Consider the following 23,686-nt stretch of genomic DNA (forward strand, 5'->3'; position numbering starts at 1 on the left):
AATAGGCCTAACTCACAAAAACAGTCCCTAGTGGAGTCGCCAACTGTCGCAACCTACCCTTTTGCGGGCGAGCGAGGCGAGGCTCACAGGTGCGTCTTCCAAAGGAAGAAAATGCGTGGATTCGCCACCAACGTTTATTTGTGGAAAACGTCAGAAAAACCGAAGGAAACCGGTCATAAAGAATATTCCAGATTCGGGAGTTGTATTTACGTTTGAGGAAGGTATTAGCACCTCTCACATTTGTCCCAAAGGACAACAGCCTTAGATTAGAATTGTGTGAAATTATGTATCTAATCTTTTATTTCTTTTTTATTTTTGAGGTCGACAAAAGCGGGGCTCTTGCTCCTACATACCCTCCATCGAAGAGGAAATCAGACCTACGTAGTTCTTTCTAAAGGGTGAATCAAGAGATTCTTTTTACTTGGAATGTGGTCTTTTTAAGGCGTTGAACCTTAAAAATGATCCATTTTTACTTGGTAAGAAAAACTGAGGTATTGAGCCTTAAAATCCTTTTTAGTGATTTTTTTGCAGACGAGCTTGACTTTGCTAGTTGATTTTAGCCTTAGTTTCACTTTAGTTATTAGTCAATTCAATTAATTGCTTTTTTTTGGTTTATTTTACTAAAAGATATTTTTGGTTATTATATTATTATTTTACCTCTTTTTGGTTTCCAACGTGGTTACGGCATGACCGAACGGTCGGATTTCATTTTAACAGAAATTAACGGATATTACAATTCAAATGATCGGTAGAAATTTATTTTATTTTTTGATTAGGCGAGAAATGACTTAAATAAATGACTGAAGCGCGTCAAAAGGGGGTACGGAAAGTAAATGAAACAAAAATAAAAGTACGTGAAACAAATGGGGACCACCAAGGGTACATAGAATGAATTGAAAAATTCGATTTCGGGAACTTACCGATTGAAGACCGAAGAACGAAGAAGAACGACGAAGAACGAACGACGAACGACAAAGAACGGTTGAAAATCTTCGCGAAATCACCCACAGAAACGTTACGAAAGCCCCTCGGCTAGGATTTTCATCACGGAAACAATTTTCCTCACTAATTTTAAGTGATTACGAAGTGCCAAGAGGGCTAAACCCTTTTCTTCTTCACTCCTACATCTATTTATAGGAAAATAAGGCAGGAGCTTGCCACCCAGCTCACCCAGGCGACCTCACCTCGCCCAGGCGAGCCAGGTTGCTTCCTCCAGAAGCAACCGCCTTCTGGAAGGCCCAAGTGGGCCTGGTTGCTATTTGCACCCCCTTTTTTACTAAATACATCCCCCTTTTGCTTTTTTTGGTGATTCTTTTTCCGTAACGTTACGAAACTTTACGAATTTTGTAACGATACTTGTTTTCTTTCCGTAAGGTTACGGAACCTTACGAGTCATGTAATTACTCCTTTTTTAGCTTTCGGAATGTTACGGAAACTCACGGATTGCGCAACAACACTTCCTTTTGATTTCTGGCACGTTACGGAATTTCACGGATTGCGTAACAATGCTTCCTTTTGATTTCCGACATGTCTCGGAACTTCACGTATTGTGCAACAAAGGGTGCTAAGTACCTTGAAGCGGTCAACCAAAGGTTGCATGCCATCAAACAATAGTCCCGGGATGAAATTAGGGTATGACACTCGCGCTTAGCGAATGCTCGCTAAGCCAACTGATTGGCTTAGCGAGAAGGTGAAAACAACACTTTTGCCAATTTGCCTAATTAACCTAAAATTGAGAGAAATTGATTATTAAACACACAAAACAAAAGTATAAATTATCTATTACCTATATTTAACAAAAAGTACTTATAATATTATGAAAACAACTATAAATTGCAGAAGTTTGATACAATATACACAAGTTTCATACACAAAAGTTAGTCGTTTTCACCGACTAACAGGAACCTAGAGAGATGTTCTCACAAAATTTTATCAAATGCCAAAAGTCCTTCTATTGAAAACAAAATCCATACATATAGTGTATTTGAACGAAAAAAATAGAAATAGACATGGCCCTTCAAAACAGTTTGGGCCAAAATTACAACGAAAAATTATAAATATAAAAAAAAGAACATATTTGGCATGGCCCTTCAAATTAGTCTGGGCCTTCAGCAACAATTGATATTCTTAGTAATGCCTCTGCCTCTGGGCCTTCATCCTTCTCCACTTGGGCCTTGTTAAGTATGTCTACTACCATTTGTTGGAAGGTATCCACTGACTGTTTGGTCCTACTCCTGGTCATAGGTCCTTGTATTTTGGCAGTTTTAGGATTTTCATCAACATCAAAGAGACGTCATTTTGAAATTTTCATCACGCCAATGTGATAGGGGTTTAGCAAAGGTCACAAAAAAGAAATCAATTTTAAAATGGAAACTTCTACAACATCTCATTTTCAAGGGTTTTTCAAAGGAAATGTAAAAACATCCAATAACGGTAACCAAATCACAAGAGATACAATGATAGGCTTATTCTAACAAGGAGAAGGCATAGAAATCGCGGTTACTTTGAAAAAACTGGGAAAGGAGGGTCAAGGGCTCCATTATGTATTGAATCCTCGAGTTGGATTTTGAAGGTTCTGCTCCGATCAAAGAGTTCCACTCTGTGTAGTGGTCCAACAGCAAGCAATGGCAGCTCATGGTGGTCGTGGGTGGAGAAGGAGAGGGGTTTATGGTTTGGGTGAGGGTTTGGAGAGAATAGGGGTAGAAAAATCATGGTTTTCTCGCTACTGGACATATTTGTAACCTACAAGACTTGCTTGGCCGAAATTTTTCTCGCCTGGGCGAGCTAGCCCAACTTAAACTCACTTAGGCGAGTTCTGGGCAAATCCCTGCTCCACCATATTTCACTACTTTTGTGCAAAGGTCATATCTCACTCTCTAGATGTTATTTTACAAATCTCAATGGTCAAAACATGCAGACGTTGGTTTCAAGCCTACAGTCCAAATTTGAAGGCGATCCAACAGTTAACGAATCTGAGATTGAGGTTTTACCAAAACAGGTTTTGGGTCAAATCTCGAAATCACACAGTCCCAACGCAGATCAATCAAACTCCACATAACCTAACATCCTTAATGTAGCTCCATTTAGAGCTTGTAGGCCTTGGATCTTCTTCATCAATGGAGTTCTTTGCTTCTTGAAGATCAATGGCAACAGAATGGAGAAGGAGGAAAGGTGATTGGAGACGCCACTTCAACGAGAAGATGAGTCAAGAACAAGCTCACAACCATAGGAAGCCATGGATAAGAGCTTGAAGGCAGGAGAAGATGAGTGAAGGGAGAAGGAGAGAGAGGGGCATGAAATTTATGCCTCAAATAAGGTCTGAACTTTGAAGTCTAATTTCTAAAATGGTCAAAGTTGAAAAAATGCACACACAAAGTCTCTATTTATAGCCTAAGTGTCACACAAAATTGGAGGGAAATTTAAATTTCTATTCAAATTTCACTTGAATTTGAATTTGAATTTATGGAGCCAAAATTTCACTAATTATGATTAGTGAATTTTAGCTATGGTTCATCCCACTAATCCAAGATCAAGTACACGATTCTCCACTAAGTGTGCTTAGGTGTCATGAGGCATGTAAAGCATGAAGGACATACACAAAGTGTGAATATATGATGTGGCAATGGGGTGTAGCAAGCAAATGCTCACCTCCCCCTTAGCCCGGTCCGAAATTTAATTGGATTGGGCTTCTCCCAATTCAATTAAATTTCTCTCCCAACACACACATCAAATAGTGCACTTAATGCATGTAAAATTACAAAAGTACCCCTAATACAAAAACTAGTCTAGGTGCCCTAAAATACAAGGGTTGAAAAATCCTACATTACTAGGGTACCCTCCCTACACTATGGAGCCCTAAATACAAGGCCTAAATATAATGAAACCCTAATCTAATATGTACAAAGATAAGTGGGCTCATACTTAGCACATGGGCCCAAAATCTACCCTAAGGTCTTCTCCTGCATCTCTGGCTCAATCTTCTTGGAGTCTTCTATCCAATGCCCTTGGGGGGTAGGATTGCATCAATCCTCACCAAGCATTTGCACAAGGCTAATTCACACAACACTAATACAAATTAATAAAGTAATTAAATAATACAAGAAGTACATCAAACATCTATTTTAAGTTATCAAAATTTCAGGGTGTTACAACTCTCCCACCCTTTTAGAAATTTCATCCCCGAAACAAGGTTGGATAGGCTTCTTGCATTTTACCCTGTAGTTCTCATGCTGTGTCCTCTCCTGATGTACCTCCCTAGACCACCTTGACCAACAGAGTCTCTTTTCCTCTTAAGTGCTTTGTTCCCCTTTCCACGATCCTCAAAGGCAATGCTTCATATGTCAAGTTCTCCTTTACTTGAACGCCATCTAATTTGACCACGTGAGAAGGATCATGATTATATTTACGGAGTTGAGAAACATGAAAGACATTGTGGAGGTTAGAAAGAGACGGGGGTAATGCAATTTGGTGTTCCACAAGGCCGACTCTTTTGAGTATTTGGAAGGGACTGATAAAATGAGGTGCGAGTTCTTGGGATTTCAAAGCTCGACCAGCCCTAGTCCATGGGGTGACTCTCAAGAATACATGATCATCAACCTCAAATTCTAGGTCTTTCCTCCACTTGTCTTGATAACTCTTCTGCCTACTCTAAGTAGTCATCATCCTCTCTTGGATCAACTTGATCTTCTCAACGGTTTGTTATACAACTTTAGGTCCCAAGGTGAGGTTCTCTCTGGGTTCTAGGCAGCACAGGGGTGTCCTACACCTTCTACCATATAGAGCTTCCTAGGGAGTCATGCCAATGGTAGAATGAAAACTATTGTTATAGGTGAACTTTATTAACGACAAAAAACTCTCCTAACTCCCCTTTTGATATTTATAGCAATTCTTCAAAAAATGTTTGTTGCCTCTAAATGGATAGATTTCTTCTCTCGAGCTCACCTCTGAAGATTGTGGTCATTGGAGCATTTAATGCTTGCATTAAATGCATGTACTCCTTCATGCTGGAAAACCACTCTTGTGAGCTTTCACGTTGATCACTTCAGCAAAAAAACCACTTACTTTAAGTTAGAGCAAGTTTGTCACCAATAGTGCGCATCTTTTGATTGTATTTGGTAACTTCTAAATCTTGGACTTCATTTATTCTTCATAGGATTCGATAGGTCCTAGGAGAATGTCTTCTACAAAATGAATCTCAGACACAGAGTAATAAATGAAATCTTAAATGACATATATTAATGTTATATCAAATCATGACCTTGACAAACTATCGTTTGCTCTTTCAGACACAGAATTCACAAGGCTTAGTCTGACTTCACATGAGATGTAGCTTTTAACCTTTGTTTATTTGCATCTAATCAAAATAATTAAGGGTCATGATTCATCTTACGACACAAAAGTTTTTTGACTTAACATTCTATTTTGTTTGATCCACAATTTTGATCCCTCTAATTTAAAATTGAGAAATTTGATCCTCCTATATTAAAAAATTTGTGGTTTTGGTCCTTCTATTTTAGAAATACTCAATTCTGTCCTATTTTCGCAATTTTGGTCAAATACTCAATTTTTTCTACATTTTATCTTTTCTTTTGGTCTAATTGAATCCTAAACCTAACATATTCATTTAAGATACCATCAAAAAATGATTTAAGTAATTACAAAGTAAGAAATAAAAATGTAGACAAAATTAAAGATTAAACCAAAATTGAGGATTTTCTAAAATATAGGGACCAGAATTGCAGATTTTCTTAAATATGGAGACCAAATGTTTGTATTTTGAAATAGGGAGACCAAAATTGCAGAATTTTTAAAATAGAATGATCAAATGTCTCGATTTTAAAATAGATGATGAAATACCAAAAATCACACTAGAATGAAGGGTTGAATAGTGCATTAATCAAAGATAATAACTTTTTCACAAATGAAAGCTTTTTAATAAACAAATTTGAAAGACATAGAACTAGATATGTTGTCCAGTAATTGTAAACAAGTATCAGTGAAAACTAGAAGCTATCATCCAACAATAGATAAACAAGCTTTTCACAAAGGTTTTTCAAATAAACACTTGGTGAACAAGTGTGTTAAAGTAAGCGTAAAAGAACACTTAAACAAATAGCTTAAGAGAGAAGTAGAAACACTAGGTTTATGTTGGTTTCACTCAAACAAAGCCACATCCAATTCTCCTTTGAAAAATTACAAAGGGTTCCACTACTCAGAACTTGATTACAAACAAGTATTTTATCCTGTCACTCCTGGATATACAAGTATTCTCTGGACCACTACAGGCACACCCTTAGACTCCCCATGAATCTAAGAACACCCAAGTATTGTTTAACACTAAGGCACTATTGGATTTCAAAAATAGATGTTTGAATAAATACAATGATTCAATAACACTCACAAAGTGAACAACAAAATAAGCTCAAATACAAATAAAGTTTGCTTAGTAAAGGATGAACAATTTAAGTGCAAAGTGTATCATCTAGTGATATGACAGAGTTTCACTTCAGAGAACCTTTTCTTGTTTTCACTTGATATACTTCGTTGTTTTAATTTTTGAGCAAGAGTCGCCTTTTATAGACTTCAGTGAAGGATTCATTGCGGGATTGCTGCTGAGTCTTGAAATAGTTGTTGTCTTACAATTGGAAGTGGGGCAACGTGGCACAGTCTAATTTGAGAGGAAATGAATAATAGTATAGACAACTGCATGTGTTCCTCTTTCACGACGAAAGTAACCATTGAGGAATATTCTACAAATTGCTTTATTTCTTTCTCTGTCTTTTCCTTAAATTCAAATGTTAGCAATTCAAATAAAGAGATGAAAATATGAAATTCAAAAAGTAACATTTGTGCACTTTCCTTTGTAGCTAACAGGGTCCTTTCATACTTTGTTGGACATATAGAGTTGTAGGATATGAATTTATACCAAGTGTGCTTGTTTATGTAGTAGGTTCTATTTATTTAACAATAACTTGTTAGTACATTAATAATTTATATCTTTGTAATCATCAAAATCTAAAGTAAAAATGGATCATCCAATAGTCATACCTAACAGAGCGATCAAAATTACAAATTGAATAAAATAAACCGAGGGACCAAAATTATATTTTCAAAAACAATTCTAAATTTCTAAAATAATATTCTAAACATATTTCTATGCTCAAAATATCTTTTACTAAATCCTTAATTTACCTGTTAACTATTTTTTATTTTTACACTCACACTTGGCAATCTTCTGACCTTGAGACATCCTAGCTGATGCATGGAGTAACACATACAAATCTCTAAAACAAAGTTTAAAATAAAAAGAAACCGATCGAATAATTTAAACATCTCTTAATTTTGAGATATAATTACCCATGAAACAATTATCAAGCTTCATATAAGTAAGCAAGTCAACATATCTGATTCACTTAGTCTCCAACTATGATCCTTACAAAATTTTCACCAGGTTTATCACCAGAATACACCGTTGTCGAAGTTCTTTTGAACCCTATCTCGATTCACCCCCTTTACTTTTGCTTTCTTGGATGGAATGATTTGCTTACTTGGTGTCATACCCTAATTTCGTCCAAGGACCATCTGTTTGGTGGGATGCGACCTTCGCATGACCGATTCGAGGAACTTGACACCCATCATTAGGCAATCCATGAAGTTCTGCGACATGTCGGGAGTCAAAAGGAAGCATTATTGTGCAATCCGTAAAGTTCCGTAACATTCCATAAGTCAAAGAGGGGATGGTTGCATAATCCGTAAAGTTTTGTGACATTACGGAAAGAAAACAAGTATCGTTACGTAATCTGTAAAGTTTCCTAATGTTACGGAAAAAGAATCAGCAAAAAAAGGCAAACGGGGTGTATTTAGTAAAATGGGGATGCAAATAGCAATTTTCAAATCTGGACCCTCCTAGAGGATTCTGGGCATTTTCTTGCTTAAGGTGGAAGCAACCTAGCTCGCCTGGGCGAGTTAGGCGGCAACCACCTCCCCCATTTTGTTAAAAAATGGCTTCCGAGGCTTCCGGGACTTCCGTAATGCTTCCGTAAAATTCCCATAACCCTAAATAAGCATATTTCACTTAATATGGGTGAGAAGGAAAAGAAAAAAAAGAAGAAAGTCAAGTCCTATATGCTTCCGAAAGGCTTCCGTAACTTTTCCGTAAATTACGAAAGAAGTGGGGTGAACTTATCAAAATGGGGGATGCAAATAAAAATTTTCAAAATTTTGAATTTGGGCCTTCTAGAGTATTTTGGAAGCAGGGTTGCTTCTAGAGGAAGCAATGCAGCTCGCCTGGGCGAGCTGGGCGACAACCTCCTCCCCCTTTTTCCTATAAATAGGCGAAAGGGTAAGGATCCCAGATCCGCCTAGCTATGCATTTCAGCTATTTTGGGTGAAAAAAATTGTTTCCGTGAAGAAAATCCAAGCCGAGGTGCTTCCGTAACGTTTCCGAGATGTTTCTGTGAGCGAATCCGTGAAGGTTTTTCGTCGTTCTTCATTCGTTCTTCGTTCGTTCTTCGTTCTTCAACAGGTAAGTTTTCGAATCCGAGACTTTTAATTCCTTTCTTGTTTTTTAGCTTTCGTCTTCATTTCGTTCATTTTCGGTTTTATTTTCTTCCGTTTTTAACAAGCTTTAACCGATCGTTTAAGCCGTTATCTCGCCTAATAAATGATAAAATGAATTTCAATCGATCATTTGCGTTGTAATCTCGTTTAATCACTGTTAAAACAAAATCTAACCGATCATTTACATTGTAACCTCGGTTAAACCAAAAAAAGCAAAATAATAATAAAATAATCAAAATATCTTTGAATAAAATAATCAAAAAAAATCAATCTGACGTTTTTCTTTGGAGGTTTCCTTGAATGAATTGACTAATAACCAAAGTGAAACTAAGACTAAAATCAACTCACAAATCAAGCTTTGTCCATAAAAATCACTTAAAACCCGTTTTAAGGTCCAACGCCTTAAACGGTCCTCTTTGCTTTTATCGGTTAACATGGACAGTTCAAAAGCATAAAATCAGCATGTAACTTTACGGCTTTTGCGAGAACTACGCAGGTCTGATTTCCTCTTCGATGGAGGATACGTAGGAGCAAAAGCCCTGCTTTTTTCGACCTCGTGAGATGGTTAGAGGTCCAACGCCTTAGCTTTTCTCACCAAGTAAAATGGATCATTTTAAGGTCCAACGCCAAATGACCACCTTCCAAGTAAAAAAAAAAAAGTCACTTGATTCGCCCCTTTTGAAAGAACTATGCATGGTCCTAAAAGAGGAGTTAGTTGCTTGCTCAAGATCCAAGAGGAGTTTGGCCCAGCACATAGAAGCCACGGGGCAAAACATGCTAGCTATAATAGGGCAGTGCAAAGAGGAGCTAAACCAATCTTTGGCTCATGAGCAAAAGCTAGTAGAGGACTTCGCACAAGCATACGCCGAGAAGGAGGCAAGAGGGAGGGTGATTGATGCATTGCATCAAGAAGCGACCATGTCGATGGATAGGTTCGCCTTGACCTTAAATGGATGTCAAGACCTCCCACGACTACTAGCCAAAGCAAGGGCCATGGCCGAAGTGTGTTCAGCCCCAGAGGAAATTCATGGGCTAATCAATTATTGTCAACACATGATAGATTTAATGGCCCATATAATTAGAAACCGCTAGGGTCTGTTGTAACACTTTTGTGAAATCTTGGCTAGATGAAAGCTTTTGTTCCATTTTTATAAAAAGAGAAGTTCTGAAACTCGTCATGTTGTCTAAAAAGGGTCTTGAGGTGGATCTAAGTGCTCTGATCTTTCATTAGCATACACATTCATGATCTGGTGGCATGCTCTCCACTGTTTGTTTCTTCAGGAAACTCACCATAACTAAAAAAGCGCAAAGGCACCCCTATAACACCCGATCCAAAAGTAAGATGGGTAACGAAGAGGGAGTGCAAGAATAGATGAAGGCCGAAATGTCGGCTTTAAAAGATCAGATGGCTTCTATGATGGAAGCCATGCTAAAAATTCAAAAATCAATAGAAGACAATGCTACTGCGGCCGCTACCAACACAACTAGGGAAGCGGAGCCGGTACTACAGCCCGCGATGAACTCGGGTCGGGACAGAAGCACGACGGGCTTCAATCGGAGGTATAGTCCTCAAGCCTACCCTTATGGCTTGCCTTCAGACTTCACTCCCCTTACCGCTCCAGACAACTTGAGCCAAGCCCCTACCTTCGAGGGGCAACTCCCTGCTCATGCCGACTACCCTCTGGAGGAAGATGATGAAGGGGATGCTCATTTAGGCCCTCTGCTTCCCCCAAGGCAACCGGCCCCCCATGAGTTGCCCCAGCCAAACATAATCCGCCATGCCCTGTCTCAATCCGCGAACCCGTTCCCCTTTCAAAAGATAAGGGAAAGATCGATCTGCTTGAAGAGAGGTTGAGAGCAGTGGAAGGCCTCGGCAACTATCCTTTCTCGGATATAGCCGATCTATGTCTGGTACCCGACATCATCATTCCTCCCAAGTTTAAGGTACCAGATTTCGACAAATACAAAGGGACGACATGTCCAAAGAGTCATCTTCAGATGTATTGCCGAAGGATGGGGGCATATTCCACGGATGAAAATTTGTTAATGCACTTCTTTCAAGACAGCTTAGCTAGAGCGACAGTGGCGTGGTACACAAATCTAGAAGCCTCTCAAGTCCGATCGTGGAAAGACTTGGCAACTGTCTTCATTAGGCAGTACCAATACAACACAGATATGGCTCCCAATCGGAACCAACTTCAGAGTATGAGCAAACAGGAACATGAATCCATCAAGGAATATGCTCAAAAGTGGAGAGACCTAGCAGCCCAAGTCATCCCACCCATGACTGAGAGGGAAATGATCACGATCATGGTAGATACACTGCATACATTCTACTACGAGAAGCTGATAGGATATATGCCGGCCAACTTTGCAGACCTTGTCTTTGCTGGAGAAAGAATCGAGTCGGGGCTGAGGAAAGGCAAGTTTGAATACGCCTCCAACGCTAGCCCCAACAGCAATAGAAGAGCCCTAGTGGTGGGCACACAGAAAAAGGAAGGGGATACCCACGCGGTCACCACCGCCCCAACGTGGATCAAAATGCCCCAAAATGCTCAAAGCTCATACCAACACAACCACCCGAACTTCTCGATCCAAGCCGGAAGTTCCCTCCTAGCTCAAGTAAAAGGGCCTGCCACAACAGAAAAGGCGCCTGCACAACACGCGGCTCCAGCCACACCCCGACTGGCCAATAATGCGACTCTTGGAACGAGCTATGACAATCTGCAATGCCCCCCGGCCCCCCCCCCCCCCCCTCCCGGCCCAGAGAGAGCAGTTCTCTCCTATTCCCATGGCATATTCCGAGATATGGCCCTCATTGTTGGAAAAGCATTTGGTGGTGGCCATACCCGGAAAGGTCTTCCAGCCGCCATACCCCAAGTGGTACAACTCAAATGCCACGTGCACATACCATAGTGGAGCCCCCGGGCACAACATTGATTCTTGCTTGCCATTCAAGTATAAGGTGCAACACCTAATAAATGTCGACTGGCTATCATTTCAAGAAGAGGGCCCCAACGTTAAAACCAATCCGCTAGCCAGTCATGGAGGAGCTAGCGTGAATGCCATTGAAGAGGATAGGCCGTCAAGGTCAAAGAGATTAGAAGGTGTGGCCGCATCCAAAAGATTCATCTACCAGTCGCTGCAAGCAGCATGCATGGTCTCTCGTGGCGGAGGAAAAAGAGACGAATGTCTGTTTCATCTCGGGGAATTGCACGACATGGAAACATGCCCTGTGGTGGAGGAGCTACTTCAACGGCTCATGGACAGGGGGCAGCTCGAAGTGTCCGAGAGAGGTAGAGAAGAGCCGCAGATTTGCATGCAATCGGCAGAAAGGAAAGCTCCCCCAACCCCCAAACCCCTAGTGATACGTTTCACTAGGAATACGACCAACCCTAGGTCTGAATACCCCTCGGCAGTGCCCAAGCCAACGCCCTTTTCCTATCAAAGCAATAAGGCCGTCCCATGGAGGTATACCCCTCCCGTTATTGGAAAAGGGGCTGCAACCGAGGTTGACTCCTTGTCAGCCAAGGTGACCAACATTACCGGCCTTAGTGGCGTAACCCGCAGTGGCCGGGTGTTTGCTCCCCCTCACCCAACGGAACTGCCCTCCAAGGGGAAAGCACCCATGACCCAAGAGTCTTTAGGTGCGGCCACCCCCTCAAAAGAAGTGGATCCCCCGGTAGTAAAGGGGGCTAAAAAGAAGGAAGATCTCCAAGGAAGGGCGGTGACCTTGGAGGAGGCTCACGAGTTTCTTCGTCTCATCCAACAAAGTGAGTTTAAAGTGGTTAAGCAATTGAATAAAACTCCAGCAAGGATCTCCTTTCTTGAACTGCTCATGAGCTCCGAGCCTCATCGTGCACTATTAGTCAAGGTCCTCAACGAAGCCCATGTAGCACACGACATCTCAATCGAGGGCTTTGAAGGCATTGTTAATCACATAACTGCCAATAACTACCTCGCGTTCGCGGAGGAGGAGATTCTAGTTGAGGGGAGAGGGCACAACAAAGCTCTACATGTGTCTGTCAGATGCAGGGACCATGTCGTCGCTAAAGTACTCATCGATAATGATTCAAGTTTAAATGTGATGCCAAAGACCACCTTGGAGAAGCTTCCTTTTAATGCATCACATCTAAAACCGAGTTTGATGGTAGTACGAGCTTTCGACGGTAGTCGGCGGGAGGTGATGGGGGAAATTGACATCCCCATTCAAATAGGCCCCCACACTTGCAATGTGGTTTTCCAAGTGATGGACATAAATCTCGCCTACAGCTGCCTTTTGGGGAGGCCATGGATCCACGCGCTAGGGGTGGTCCCCTCGACGCTTCACCAGAAACTGAAATTCGCAGTTGGTGGACTCTTAGTGATAGTGTCGGGCGAAGAAGATATGTTGGTAAGCTGCCCCTCCTCGACACCATATGTAGAGGCAGCGGAGGAATCATTGGAAACAGCTTTCCAATCTTTCGAGGTGGTAAGTTAAGCCTCCGTGGAAACAAGCCCATTGCTACCTTGTTTCTCTAATGCAGCCCTGATGGTGGCACGGGTAATGCTCAGACACGGTTATGAGCCTGGAATGGGTTTAGGCAAGAACAGTCACGGGAATGTCGATGTGGTTGACATTAGGGGCAACCCGCACAAATATGGGTTGGGGTATAAGCCGAGGAAATCTGGAAGAAGGAATGCACCGTCAAGACTCCGGACAGATAGAGCATGGCCCGGTCATGTTAGCCAGTGTTTCACAAGTGTCGGGATAATGTTCGAGGAAGAGGTGGCGGCAATAGGAGGAGAAGCTCCACAAGATCTGTCGAGTTTCGTGCAACCGTGCCATCCCAATTTCCAACTGGGGAATTGGCACATGACGAGCCAGTCGGAAGTCTATACCGCCGATTCAATGTAATTTTAGGCTATAGATTCCTTTCTCTTTTGTTTTGTTGAAACCTATCTTATTAATACAAAGAGATCTTGTTTCATCTGTTCTTGCGATTCCACCTTTTCTCATATCATTTTGCATGTTTTTGTTTTTGTCTTGAATGGTATAGATGTAAGGATCGATCCTTTGAGGATTCTAACAATGAGGGCTTCATAATCGATTTTGACCGAGAAGTAAGTCAAACAATAAACGAAGACGAGGAAGAGGATATCCTTTCACCAGAGTTGGAGAGGTTGATTGCTCAGGAAGAACGCGAAATGAAGCCTCACCAAGAGGAAGCCGAACTAATAGACTTAGAGGCCGGAGAGGGAAAGAAAGAAGTGAAGGTAGAGACCGGTATGACCGCACCTATCCGCCAAGATTTGATAACCCTTCTTGAAGAATATCAAGACGTCTTCGCATGGTCGTACCAAGACATGCTAGGACTAGACCTCGACATTGTGCAGCATAGGTTGCCATTTAACCCTGGGTGTTCCCCTATTAAGCAAAAATTACGAAGGATGAGACCCAAAATGTCTTTGTAAATTAAAGAAGAAGTGAGAAAGCAGTTCGATGCGGATTTCTTGGCTGTGGCTCGATACCCTGTGTGGGTAGCCAACATTGTGCCTGTCCCAAAAAAGGATGGCAAAGTGCGAATGTGCATAGACTATCGGGATTTAAACCGAGCCAGTCCTAAAGACAATTTCCCCTTACCACACATTGATATACTAGTAGATAATATAGCTAAGTTCGCCCTCTTCTCATTCGTGGATGGTTTCTCAGGGTATAACCAGATAAAAATGGCACCCGAAGACATGGAGAAGACCACTTTCATCACCCTATGGGGAACATTCTGCTACAAAGTGATGTCATTCGGCCTAAAAAATGCTGGGGCAACCTATTAACGTGCCATGGTAGCCTTATTCAATGACATGATGCATAAAGAGATAGAAGTCTACGTAGATGACATGATTGCCAAATCTCGGACCGAGGATGAACACCTCATCAATCTATGTAAGCTGTTTGGAAGGTTGTGGAAGTACCAACTGAAACTAAACCCCGCTAAGTGCACCTTCGGGGTAAAGTCAGGCAAGTTGTTGGGTTTTATCGTGAGCCAAAAAGGGATAGAAATAGATCCTGAGAAAGTGAAGGCCATTCTTGAAATGCCAGAGCCACGCACAGAGAAGCAGGTTCAAGGTTTTCTAGGCAAGTTGAATTACATCGCGAGATTTATCTCGCAACTCACCCCTACCTGCGAGCCCATCTTCAAACTCTTGCGTAAAAACCAGGCGGTCCTGTGGAATAACGACTGCCAAGAGGCCTTCAAAAAAATCAAACAGAGCCTCGTGAATCCCCCGGTGCTCATGCTGCCTGTAATAGGAAGACCTATTTTCTTGTACATGACTGTGTTAGATGAGTCTATGGGATGCGTGTTTGGTCAGCACGATGACTCTGGGAAGAAGGAACAAGCCATTTACTATTTAAGCAAGAAGTTTACCACCTGTGAGATGAATTACTCAATGTTGGAAAGGACGTGTTGCGCCTGGGTATGGGCGTCACATCGTCTTAGGCAGTACATGCTTAGTCATACCACTTGGCTTATTTCCAAAATGGATCCCGTGAAATACATCTTTGAGAAACCGGCCCTCACGGGACGAATCGCTAGGTGCCAATTGGTGTATGCCATCCTGACACGGATGAGCATCCACGTGGCCCAGGTGATTGCTGATGCCATTTATTTATTTGCAGGAATGGCGCCTACTAGGCACTCGTTGGACCCAGAAAAGTCCAATAGGGCCTTGGGGTTTCCGGCTCTGATCACAGGCCTCTGCCAATCCTTCGAAGCTCAGGTCACCCCCAGCAAAGTAATCCGACCACCGATCACCCGAGCCTTCATTGAGAAGTACTGCACGCCTAGGCAGGCACAGGGTGACGCACCTCAGGGCGTGGGTGCACCGCCACCACCTCGGCAGGCTGATCTGGCTGAGCCGCTGGGCGTGGAGCGGTATCTACAGCATTTGGTTCGCCAGCAGGCGGCCAACCACCGCGAACAGGTGCAGATACACGAGTATCTCTACCGGTTCAACCACAGTCAGAAGAGGCAGGGTTCCACCCCTTTTGTATGCCCTACCCCGGAGCAGTTTGCGGCTAAGGTCGCATGGCCTGGAGACTGGCCCGATGCCCAGGTCGGGGAGGAGCCTGTAGGATCCCCCAGTGGGATGGATGAACCCCGCATGGACGAGGATATGACTGACTTGTTCGATTTCTTGGGAGGGAGCGAAGCCACATGACCGTGGGATCCCCATATTCGTATTCTTTTCATTTTTATGTTTCATCATTTATCATTTGTATGTTATCTTGTTTCCATCACTTGAGGGACTAACGTTTGTTTTTGTTGTTTTTTTTTCGATTGTCATTTGTTTTGTGCATACATTTTGTTTGGATTGTTGCGTTAGTGCTTATTTCGTTATTGTCGATAATATTTGTTGAAATTCCGGAACCGTGTAGAGTTTTCGTTTAGGAACGTCATCCTAAAATAAAACGAATAAACGTCGTAATAACGCCAAGAATAGAGAAAGAAAGAGACGTTGTGAACAAAATGTCATATCTGTATATAAAGAAAAGAAAAGAAATTTTTGTATATAAACAATGTGTGAAAAGAAATTCTTGTATATAAGCAATGAGTGTATATAAAGGAAATTTTTATATAAACAATGAGTGTATATTGAAAAGGGGAAAAGAAATCTTTGAAAAGGAATAGAGATTTTATATAGACCATGTCGGTATAGAGAGAAAGATTTTTTCAATGCGTGTGTATATAGAGAAAAAAAAAGTTTTTTTTCGTGTATAGGAACGTAGGTGTACAGAGAAAAAAAGAAAAAAAAATTCTCATAGATAGCAATGGATGTATAGTTTTTTGCAAACATGTATAAGAAAAAATTAAACAAAAAGAAAAAAGAAAGAAAGACCTCGAAGGTCGGCATGTTATGGTCATAGGAAGCACAAATCATTCGTAGAGAGCAAACATATCTTTTGGAAACAAGAAATTGACGCTAAGAGTTTATTTTTCAAAATAACCGAGATAAGAATGGATGGATTCGTTGAACCAATGAAAGAACATAATTTGGAAACGTTGGGTCTACTTGCGTCAATACCAAGCCTTAGTATCATAATGCCATAAGCTGGATGCTTGAGTACCCACCTAGCTGTATGCATGACTAATTTTGTGCGTTGTTTCCAAATCATCATTGTTACGCACACCTCGTGGAAATAATATGGGAGTTTAACCCGAAACCGACACCCTGACACATTAATTTGTTTTGCCCCCAAATATCAAAATCGGGCACGCACAATGAAAAGACCATGTTGAGACACAACCTTAAGCTACCTTGAACCATGGCCCATGAAGAGAATCCTCATCCTTTCCCCCGAAGAAGAGGACAGCAGAATCTCCTCAAGGGAAAGCGAATAACGAATGCTAAACCCTGAATTCCCAATCAAAGATCGGAAGAAAAAAAAAGAGAAAGAAATGAAAAGAAAGAAAAGGAAGAAATGAAAAGAAAGAAAAGAAAAGGAAAAGAAGGGTTCCTGATCAAAGATCGGAAGAAAGTAAAAAGGAAAAGATCAAAGGAAAACAGAATAATTCCCGATCAATAAAGGAAACCAAGAAAGAGAACAGAAGGTCTTCGGACCAGATAAATTTTCGACGAGGTAAATGACCGCCGACAAAGGGAAAACCAATTTCGAAGTGGTTCTTCCTTTGTGATTGTCATTCAAGGTCGCTCCCAACTGGCGATGTCCTGCCCCACATAAACAAAGAGGAAAAGACCGAAACACCCAGTTTCCTCTCCAAAAACACTACCCTCGAGAAAATCCTATTGATCCGTGATCGCGCGTGTAATCTTTTGGTTTGATAGGAAATCATGTGCAAAATAAAGTCATGGTGCAGCTATGGTTTGGAATTAAGGTAAAACACTTACCTATGTGAGTTTTTATACACTATAAGTGATTTTATTCCCAGTTTCAGTTTGGCCCGACGTTTTGATGTGCCATTATTTTCTCCTATTTCTTAACCCTTTTTGCACCATTTTAAATATTGATTAGTCTTAATTGTCAAATTTATGCGGCAGTTTTATTATTTAGGCCCATTCAGCTAATTTGATGTTTTTAATATAATTTCAGCAATTAATGAAGCATTGGGCTTGAATCTAGAATTGGGCTTGGGCTTGAATCCATAATTGGGCTTGGACTTGAAGAAGGCAGACTAATTTATTCTACAAAATTAGATCTTATCTTATCTAGATATTATTTAGATTTGATCTCATCTAGATATTATTTCGTCTAGATCTTATCTTATCTTATCTTATCTAGATTTGATTTGATTTTACTTATGGGCTTGGATTTAAAACATATTTCTAAGCTTTGGGGCTGAAAAACTATATAACAGCACCAAGGTTCTAGTTTAGCTCTCTCTCTCTCTCTTCTCTCTCTCTCCTCTCTCTCTTCTATTTTTCGTTTTTAGTTTTAGTCTCTCTTCTCTTTCTCTTTCTCTTTCTCTTTTATTTTCGTTTTTCACAATTCCAGTTCAGACTTTTAGTTTTATCAATAAAATTTCGTTCTCTATTTGATTAATGGAAGGCTAAGTCTGCAGCGTTGTTTTCTCTTGAGGATCAAGCACAGTTCTCTTTGAGGTTCTATTATTACTGTTAAATTTTGTTCAGTTTTTCCTCTTCACTAATTACTCTGAATTTTTTGCTATTAATTCATGCATGCTTAGTGTTTGATTAATTGTCTCTGCGCTTAATTTACGTTCATGCTTAATGATCGTTTATGAGTAATTGGTGTGTGTGATGCTTAATCACATAATGAATGCTTTATGTTAAATTTCGCTTAGTAATTTAATTTAGGGTTGGATTAAGTGGTTGAACTGATAAAGGACAAATTCTCGCAACCTAGGATAAGAGATTTGCTTGTGAATCAAGGGGAAGCAACGTATTTTAATTCTGATAATTTCTAATTCAATTTTACTCGTCGTTTAATTTACAAAAGCAAACACCCCCCCCCCCAATTTGTTACTATTTCCTACTATCTGTTATGAACATTTGGTGTATCATTGCTCGTTGGGAAACGACCTAGGATCACTTCCTAGTTACTACATTTTAATATTTATTTGATTCGGGTACGGCCTCGATCAAATTTGGCGTCGTTGCCGGGGAGCAGTGTCCAAAGGTTCATAATAGCTAGTGTCGTGTTAGTGTTTAATTCTTTCGTGTTTTATGTTTAATTGTTAGTGTTGTGTTAGTGTGTGTGTTCGTGTTGTTTAGTGTCTTGGTATTTTGTTTAGTGTATGTTCTGTTTTAGTTTTTCTGTTAAGCGTTTCCCCTGTTTCAGTTTTGGGTGTTTTGCTGTGAATAGTGTTTTGTGATGGATTTAGCGACCACTTATGCTTGCGGCAAAACAGAGTAGTAGTGGAAATCATGTAGCGACGGATTTTTGCGACCACCCTTGCTGAATTATTTGGGATTTTTTGTTTTAGTAGCTAGAGTTGTTATTTTTGGCTGAATTTTTTGTGGTAACTTCTTTTAATCTATATTTTGTGGGGAAAATAGCTAGAGCCTTTAGTTTGGTCAGATTTGAAAGTTCCAAAAAAGTAGCAAATTTGATTTTTGTTAAAACTTCAAACGGCCATAACTTCTGCTCCGGTTATCAGAATCGCAATTATTATATATGTATTTGGGGTAGGAAAACATTTCCTATGTCGTGGGAGCCGGCCTATGGCCGTTTGAGGTCTCCATCGTCCAAAAAAAGTGATTATGTCAAAAGTTTTTTATTTTTCAAGTATTATTCTCTTATTTTTCTTAACTTATCATTTTTAGCTTATATAGTTAGACTTTGAATTTTCATTTGAAATTTTTTGTGCTATCTTCTCATCATTTTATAAGGTTGCTCACAAAATTTCAAGTCATTTGGATATCATTTAATGGTAGTTGTAGTTCAAACCTACACTATTACTTGCATAAGAAGGCAACTAGTTGTGCATGCTGAATTTAGTGTATGACTAGAGGAAATCCATCTGACTTACAACCCTTTGATCCTGAAATAGATAAGACATTTCATAGATTAGTTAGACATCATTTAGTACCTTTTGAGCATCCTGAGCATTCTGTTATTAGTGATTTTGAGCATTATAGTTTTGAGCATTCTGATTTTGAATATTCTGAGAACATGGCACACCCTCCACCCCGTGAGAGGACTCTAAGGGAATTGGCTGCACCTAATTTCACCTACGAAAGCTTGTGCATCCAATACCCTGATGAGGATGTCCCATATGTTCTTAAAACTGGACTGATCCATTTGCTTCCAAAGTTTCATGGGCTTGCAGGTGAAGACCCACACAAGCATCTGAAAGAATTCCATATTGTCTGCTCCACCATGAAACCACCAGATGTCCAGGAGGATCACATATTTCTGAAGGTCTTTCCTCATTCTTTAGAAGGAGTGGCAAAGGACTGGCTATATTCCCTACTTCCAGGACCACGGTCATCAGAAAAGATATTTCAGGCATTAGACAACTCAGTGGAGAGAGCCTATATGAATACTGGGAGAGATTTAAAAAATTATGTGCCAGTTGCCCTCACCACCAGATTTCAGGGCAGCTTCTTCTCCAATATTTTTATGAAGGACTCAGCAACATGCAGAGAAGTATGATAGATGCTGCCCATGGTGGAGCCCTTGGAGACATGACCCCTGCTGAAGCCAGAAATTTAATTGAGAAGATGGCTTCCAACTCCCAGCAATTCAGTGCCAAAATTGATGCTATTGTCATTAGAGGAGTGCATGAAGTAGCCACGAATTCATCTTCATCAGGTGAGACTAAGAAGCTTGAAGGTAAACTAGATGCCTTGGTTAACTTGGTAACCCAACTGGCCATGAATCAAAAATCTGCACCTACCGCCAAACTCTTTGTTTTATGCTCCTCTGCCGACCACCACACAGACCTTTGCCCTTCTGTGCAACAATCTTAAGCAATTGAACAGCCTGAAGCTTATGCTGCAAACATCTACAACAGACCTCCTCAACCTCAGCAGTAAAATCAGCCACAACAGAACAACTATGACCTCTCAAGCAACAGGTGCAATCCCAGATAGAGGAATCATCCCAACCTTAGATGGTCGAATCCTTCACAACAGCAGCAACAACAACAGCCTTATTTTCAAAATGTTGTTGGCCCAAGCAGACCATGCGTTCCTCCACCAATCTAGCAACAACAACAACAACAACAACAACAACAATAACAACAGCCCCAGAAACAGCAAACAGTTGAGGCCCCTCCGCAACCTTCCCTTGAAGAACTTGTGAGGCAAATGACTATGCAAAACATGCAGTTTCAACAAGAGACCAGAGCCTCCATTCAGAGCTTAACTAATCAGATGGGACAGTGGGCTACACAGTTAAATCAACAACAGTCCCAGAATTCTGATAGATTACCTTCTCAATCTGTCCAAAATCCCAAAAATGTGAGTGCCATTACATTGAGGTCAGGAAAGCAATGTCAAGGAACTCAACTAGTAGCATCTTCCTCATCCGCCAATGAACCTGCCCAACCTCACTCTACTCCAGAAAAAGATGATGACAAAAATTTAAAGAGTAAGTTACCTAACAATTTCTATGCAGGTGAATCTAAAGAGAAGCAGCATATCCCTCTTCCATTCCCTCCAAGAGCAATTTCCAACAAAAAAATGGAAGAGGCAGAGAAGGAGATCTTGGAAACATTTAGGAAAGTAGAGGTAAACATACCTCTGCTGGATGCAATAAAGCAAATTCCAAGATATGCTAAATTCTTGAAAGAGTTGTGCACTAATAAGCGGAAGCTTAAAGGAAGTGAAAGAATTAGTATGGGCAGAAATGTCTCCGCATTGATTGGTAAATCTGTTCCCCAAATCCCTGAAAAATGTAAAGATCCAGGTACATTCAGCATACCTTGTATTATAGGGAACAATAAGTTTGACAATGCCATGCTAGATTTAGGAGCTTCTGTTAGTGTTATGCCTCTGTCTATTTTTAATTCTCTATCTCTAGGTCCTTTGCAATCAACTGATGTGGTAATTCATTTAGCTAATAGAAGTGTTGTCTATCCTGCTGGTTTCATAGAGGATGTCTTAGTTAGAGTTGGTGAGCTGATTTTCCCTGTTGATTTTTATATTTTAAATATGGAGGAGGGATTTTCTAAAGGATCAGTTCCCATCATTCTAGGCAGACCTTTTTATGAAAACTGCTAGAACTAAGATAGATGTATATGCAGGCACACTATCTATGGAGTTTGGTGATATAACTGTTCATTTTAATATTCTTGATGCTATGAAACACCCATCTGAAGATCTTTTTGTATTTCGTGTTGAAATAATTGACCATATTGTTGATGATTACATGACTGATCTTCATTCTAATCTGCATGCCTGTCACTCTTCGTGCATTGAATCTGAATTTGTACTTGATCATATGTCTGAATTTGATGTTGAGAGTGAATCTGAATTTGATATTGATTACATGTCTGCTGATGTTTTACCTCTTGAGATTGATTTTATAGAGTCGGATAGAACTAACCATGTTTTAGGAAGTACACATACCTCTGACTTTCTTTATGAGGTACAGGCTGAGAAACCATCTCTTTCTACCACTATCTAGCCATCCACACCAGAATTGAAGCCTCTTCCATCAAATTTAAAATATGCTTACTTGGATGATAGCAAAAGTTTTCCAATAATTATATCTGCCTACCTTGTTGATGAGCAAGAGGAGAAGTTGTTATCAGTTCTCAAGAAGCATAAGAAGGCTATAGGCTAGACCCTGGCAGACATTCCTGGTATTAGCCCATCCACATGTATGCATCGAATAAATTTAGAATATGGGGCTAAACCAGTAAGACAGCCACAGAGAAGACTCAACCCGGTGATTCTTGATGTAGTGAAGAAGGAGGTAACCAAGCTTTTGCAAGCTGGAATCATTTATCCTATCTTCGACAGCCAATGGGTGAGTCCCGTCTAGGTATTCCCGAAGAAAATCGGCCTCACCGTGATAAAAAATGAGAAGGATGAGCTGATTCCTACTCGAGTGCAGAACAGTTGGAGAGTATGCATTGACTATAGGAGGCTGAACCAGGTTACCAAAAAGGACCATTTTTCACTGCCATTCATTGACCAGATGCTTGAACGCCTGGCAAGTAAATCTCACTACTGTTTCCTTGATGGTTTTTCTGGTTATATGAAAATCACTATTGCTCCTGAGGATCAGGAAAAGACCACATTCACCTACCCCTTGGACACTTTAGCTTATAGGAGGATGCCTTTCGGCCTGTGCAATGCCCCTGGTACCTTCCAGCGGAGCATGATTAGTATTTTTAGTGATTTTTTAGAAAATTGCATAGAGGTGTTTATGGATGATTTCACTGTATATGGATCCTCTTTTGATGTTTGTTTGGATAGTCTGGAAAAGGTTTTGAATAGATGCACTGAAACTAACCTTGTTCTAAATTTTGAAAAATGTCATTTTATGGTTGAGCAAGGTATAGTTTTAGGCCACATTATTTCCAATAAAGGCATTGAAGTAGATCCTGCAAAAATTTCTGTTATTTCACAATTGCCTTACCCCTCTTGTGTGCGAGAGGTGCAACTTTTTTTGGTCATGCAGGATTCTACAGGCGTTTTATAAGAGATTTTAGCAAAGTAGCCCTTCCACTATCCAACTTGTTGCAAAAGCAGGTGGAGTTTGACTTTAATGATAAATGCAAAGAGGCTTTTGATTGCCTCAAAAGAGCACAGACTACCACCCCCATCATCCAGGCACCCGACTGGACAGCCCCTTTTGAGCTTATGTGTGATGCATCAAATTATGCATTGGGGGTTGTCCTTGCTCTGAAAATTGATAAATTGCCTAGGGTGATATATTATGCTTCTAGGACTTTAGATGCTGCCCAAGCGAATTATACTACTACTGAGAAAGAGCTACTAGCCATAGTTTTTGCTCTTGAAAAATTTCGTTCTTATTTGCTTGGTACTCGCATTATTGTTTATACTGACCATGCAGCTTTAAAGTACTTGTTGCAGAAGGCTGATTCAAAGCCTAGGTTGATCCAATGGATGCTCTGGCTCCAAGAGTTTGACTTGGAGATCTGTGATAGTAGCGGAGCACAAAATTTAGTTGCTAATCATTTGAGTCGGA

The 23,686-nt window shown here is 40.6% G+C and overlaps 1 protein-coding gene and 1 non-coding gene across 2 annotated transcripts; one reads left to right on the forward strand and one right to left on the reverse strand.

The window, feature by feature from the left end:
• The first annotated feature begins 10,572 nt into the window (after positions 1–10,572).
• Positions 10,573–13,080, forward strand: LOC102663634 (uncharacterized). Its single transcript, XM_006596765.1, has 3 exons — positions 10,573–11,395; positions 11,598–12,091; positions 12,832–13,080. The coding sequence occupies exons 1-3, from the start codon at positions 10,573–10,575 to the stop codon at positions 13,078–13,080; spliced, it is 1,566 nt and encodes a 521-aa protein (XP_006596828.1).
• Positions 13,081–20,007: 6,927 nt separating this feature from the next.
• Positions 20,008–20,114, reverse strand: LOC112999470 (small nucleolar RNA R71). Its single transcript, XR_003264657.1, has one exon. It is a non-coding gene; the product is annotated as a small nucleolar RNA R71 (small nucleolar RNA).
• Between the last annotated feature and the right edge of the window lie 3,572 nt (positions 20,115–23,686).

Source organism: Glycine max, chromosome 14, assembly GCF_000004515.6.
Source record: "Glycine max cultivar Williams 82 chromosome 14, Glycine_max_v4.0, whole genome shotgun sequence".
NCBI lineage: Eukaryota > Viridiplantae > Streptophyta > Magnoliopsida > Fabales > Fabaceae > Glycine > Glycine max.